Source organism: Chenopodium album, chromosome 2, assembly GCF_948465745.1.
Source record: "Chenopodium album chromosome 2, dcCheAlbu1.1, whole genome shotgun sequence".
Classification (NCBI taxonomy): domain Eukaryota; kingdom Viridiplantae; phylum Streptophyta; class Magnoliopsida; order Caryophyllales; family Amaranthaceae; genus Chenopodium; species Chenopodium album.
Window position 1 is genome coordinate 30,871,855 of NC_137835.1, and position 3,478 is coordinate 30,875,332.

The 3,478-nt window shown below is 31.7% G+C and overlaps 2 protein-coding genes across 2 annotated transcripts; both read right to left on the bottom strand.

The window, feature by feature from the left end:
- Positions 1–482: 482 nt before the first annotated feature.
- Positions 483–1,298, bottom strand: LOC145571133 (zinc finger BED domain-containing protein RICESLEEPER 2-like). The gene is made up of 2 exons (XM_081630216.1): positions 630–1,298; positions 483–518 (listed from the first exon to the last, which is right to left on the bottom strand). Exons 1-2 carry the CDS (start codon positions 1,296–1,298, stop codon positions 483–485), a joined length of 705 nt encoding a protein of 234 aa, XP_081486342.1.
- A 36-nt stretch (positions 1,299–1,334) lies between these two features.
- Positions 1,335–2,712, bottom strand: LOC145571138 (zinc finger BED domain-containing protein RICESLEEPER 2-like). Its single transcript, XM_081630220.1, has 3 exons — positions 2,584–2,712; positions 1,482–2,343; positions 1,335–1,399 (listed from the first exon to the last, which is right to left on the bottom strand). Exons 1-3 carry the CDS (start codon positions 2,710–2,712, stop codon positions 1,335–1,337), a joined length of 1,056 nt encoding a protein of 351 aa, XP_081486346.1.
- Positions 2,713–3,478: the final 766 nt, after the last annotated feature.

Here is a 3,478-nt window from a genome sequence, read left to right on the forward strand (position 1 = left end):
GTAAACTGTATGTTCGCGAATAGTTCGTGAAAGGCTCGTTTATTAAACGAGTATTTTTCATAAATGAGCAGTTTTTTTATTAAACGAGCTTTGTACTTTTGACATTCGAAAATCTCAAAATTAGCATAAAAATGAAATCCTAATTATAATCATAAAAATTAAATTAACAATTGTTACATCAATAATTAATAAAAAAAGTTATTAATGATCAATTTATATGATCAAGCTATATTTCACTTAAAAACACTTTGCGTCTTTGAGATGACGCATCTTATTCACTTTTGTTTGTGATTTTCTACTTCCTTGTCTTCTTGTTCTCTTATGGTTTAATTTGGAGAAAAATACATGCACAATAAGAGAAACAAAAAGGATATATGTTAGTATAAAACATCATTTAGTTAGTTAGAAACTAATATATAATACTCAGTAGTATATATACTACTCAAACTATTTATTACCTCTTGTGTAAAAATTAATCACTTTCATTGTAAATCGATAATCTTGAACTCTTCAATAACCTGCAAAATAATTAGCATTAATTCATTTCAAGTTTTTAACCTTTTAAATTTATTCACCTAAAAGAATCCTATACATACGTATAGTAATTTAGTATATAGATGTTTCCATACCTTTTGTTTCCTCTTGATTCCATAAAAGCTTCTTAGCCAATCCTCAGTGCACATTAGCATTTGGACAGTACATGTTCCTAAGGATACCCTATAAGAATCTATGACTCTACCACCAGCACTAAAGGTGGATTCTGAAGCAACTGAAGTTACGGGAATAGCAAGGATGTCACATGTCATCTTTGATAAAATACGAAACTTCAAGTTGTTAGCCTTCCACCATTGTAGTATATCAAAATCATCAGACTCTTCATCACAAATGACAACACCTTCTTCTAGATAGACATCAATCTCTGATTTTATGCTCTCAAATGTGTTGTAGCCATTCCTAATAAAGCTATCAAATATCTTCCTACCCTTTTGGAAAATCTTTTTTTTTCCAGTATTACTAGGGCCCACATTTACAGCAGCACTATAATTCTCATCACTCTCATGAGCAGTTTTTTGAGCATTATTCAAGGAATGAGCTTCAACATACTCCAAGTAGATCTCATACAAAGTGTCCCGCACATATTTTGTATGTGTTGACAGTTCATCCTCCGAGTAAAGTGTAGAAAAAGACCACTCAATTAATTTTAATTTATTTCTAGGATCTAATGCAGCTGCAACAGATATAAGCAAATTACAATTTCCCCAGTATTTATCAAATTTAACCTTCATCCTTTGAGCCATTGCCCTCATAAAATCATAATCGCTTTCAAATTGACTCTACAAAGCTTCCTTAATGTTGGTAAGTTCTGGCAAAAATAAGTTTGAAGTTGGATACTTACTTCCTGCATTTAAATGTGATGTTAATCTGTATGTTATAGCTTTGATATAATTATGTGTAATAAAAAAAAAGCAAATTTGAATTACCTGAAATTATTTCAGTAGCTTGGTTAAGTAGTGATAAGAAAGTGCAAACAACTTCAACTTTCTTCCACTCTTCATCTGATGGCAAGAGATTGTAACTTGGCTCTCTATTCTTGTACCTTGGAAACGCACCCCTAAACTCGAATGCAACAGATAACATATGGTAGGTTGCATTCCACCTAGTACAACAATAAAGAACTAACCTTCTACCAGGTAACTTTAGTTGTTTACATATTTCACTAAAGATGTTAAGTCGAGCTATGGATGCTATGACATGCTTCACACTTTCCCTCACCTTATATATTACATCCTTGATCTCTTCTAACCCGTCATGCACCAAAATGTTAAGTATATGAGCACAACAACGGACATGAAATAACTTTCCACCATAAGGTAAAATAGCTTGGCAAGATATGCTATCTTTCAATGTCCTTACAACTACATCATTGTAAGTTGCATTATCCACTGTTATGGAAGCCAATTTACTCTCAATTTCCCACTCAACTAAACATTTATATAAAGCATCATGAACAACAACTCCAGAGTGAGGTGGTGGAATATCCACAAAATTAATGACTCTCTTGTGTAATTGAAAGTCAATGACAAAATGACAAGTTATTGCCATATACTCTATCTTTTGTGAATCCGACCTCCATATGTCAGTAGTAATGCAAACCCGATTTGATTGTTTTAACAATCCCTTAGTTCTCTTCTTTTCAATGTCATAACTAGTCATACAATTATTTTTCGCAGTCACACGTGAAAATTTTTCATATTCTGGGGCAGAGGCTTTCATTAACATATTAAAGACCTCATATTCTGCAAACATGAATGGTAGCTCATGAACAATTGACCCATAAGCTCTCTAATATTAGCATGGTCATATTTCCAGTTTTCAAGACCCTTATTATTTTCATATTGAGGAGTAGAAATTTGGAAACCTAATTGTTGTTGCCCATTTATTTACGCATAGAACAAGACGTCAAATGCCTCCTATATTGAGTTGTTGGACCACCCTCTATGTACTTAAAAAGAGTACTACAATGTTTGCACTTTACCTTTATAATCCAGTTGAATATGTCACAAATTCAAGATGTCTCCATACCAATGAAGTCTTCTTTCTTTGTCTCTTTGCAAAAGGATTTAATTCCTCTATTTCATCCTCTCTTACTTGTTCATCAAGTACATCTTCAACCACACGCTCTGTTCCGGTAAACAAAGGATCATTCTCCATCCTATCGTGTTATGTTTAAGGAAATAAGACAAATCTATTAATTATAAGAACAAATTAAAGAATTTAAGACATATGGTTGACAAATTAAAGAATTATATACAAACATACCTTCACAAAATTGTTTTCAATAATCGGCAAGACGGCAACGGTAATGGCGTATAAAATTCTTTGTCTTTCAATTATTTCTAACAATATGCTTTGCAGTTTTGAGTTTAGAGTATTAAGAGAACTTTAAGGAAAAATGCAAAATACATGGTCGATGTATTTAGACTGAATCTTTTGGTCACTAGCTAAATTTGGAATAACCACTTAAATTAGGGATTTTTTTTATTGTTATAAAAGATTATTTATTTTAGGCTTTGTTTGTTTGGAAAGTTTCTTACATTATACGAGTAATAAAAGTCAAAGATATAATTTGAATATTTTTCTTGAATTATATACAGTAAATTGGTAATCATATATTAAGATATTATATTATTCAATAATAAACGAGCTTATTCATTAACATAAATAAACGAGTAGTTCGTGAACGTAAATAAACGAGTAGTTCATGAACATAAATAAACGAGTAGTTCCTGAACATAAATAAACGAGTAGTTCGTGAACATAAATAAACGAGTTGTTCATGAACTTACCTGAACGAGCATATATATGTTCATGTTCAAGCTCATTTATTACACGGGCTTCAAATTTTGTTCAATCTCGGCTCAAATATTAAATGAACGAATATGAACGAGCTCTAACCAAGCTCGAGCCCGAGTAGTTT

Coding starts and splice junctions, on each gene's coding strand:
- LOC145571133 (XM_081630216.1), bottom strand. CDS start 1,298: ATGGCTCAAAGGATGAAGGTTAAATTTGATAAATACTGGGGAAATTGT. Junction 519..629: donor GAATCAAGAGGAAACAAAAG/GTATGGAAACAT, acceptor ATTATTTTGCAG/GTTATTGAAGAGTTCAAGAT.
- LOC145571138 (XM_081630220.1), bottom strand. CDS start 2,712: ATGGAGAATGATCCTTTGTTTACCGGAACAGAGCGTGTGGTTGAAGAT. Junction 2,344..2,583: donor AAAGAAAGAAGACTTCATTG/GTATGGAGACAT, acceptor TGCTAATATTAG/AGAGCTTATGGGTCAATTGT. Junction 1,400..1,481: donor AGCTACTGAAATAATTTCAG/GTAATTCAAATT, acceptor ATTTAAATGCAG/GAAGTAAGTATCCAACTTCA.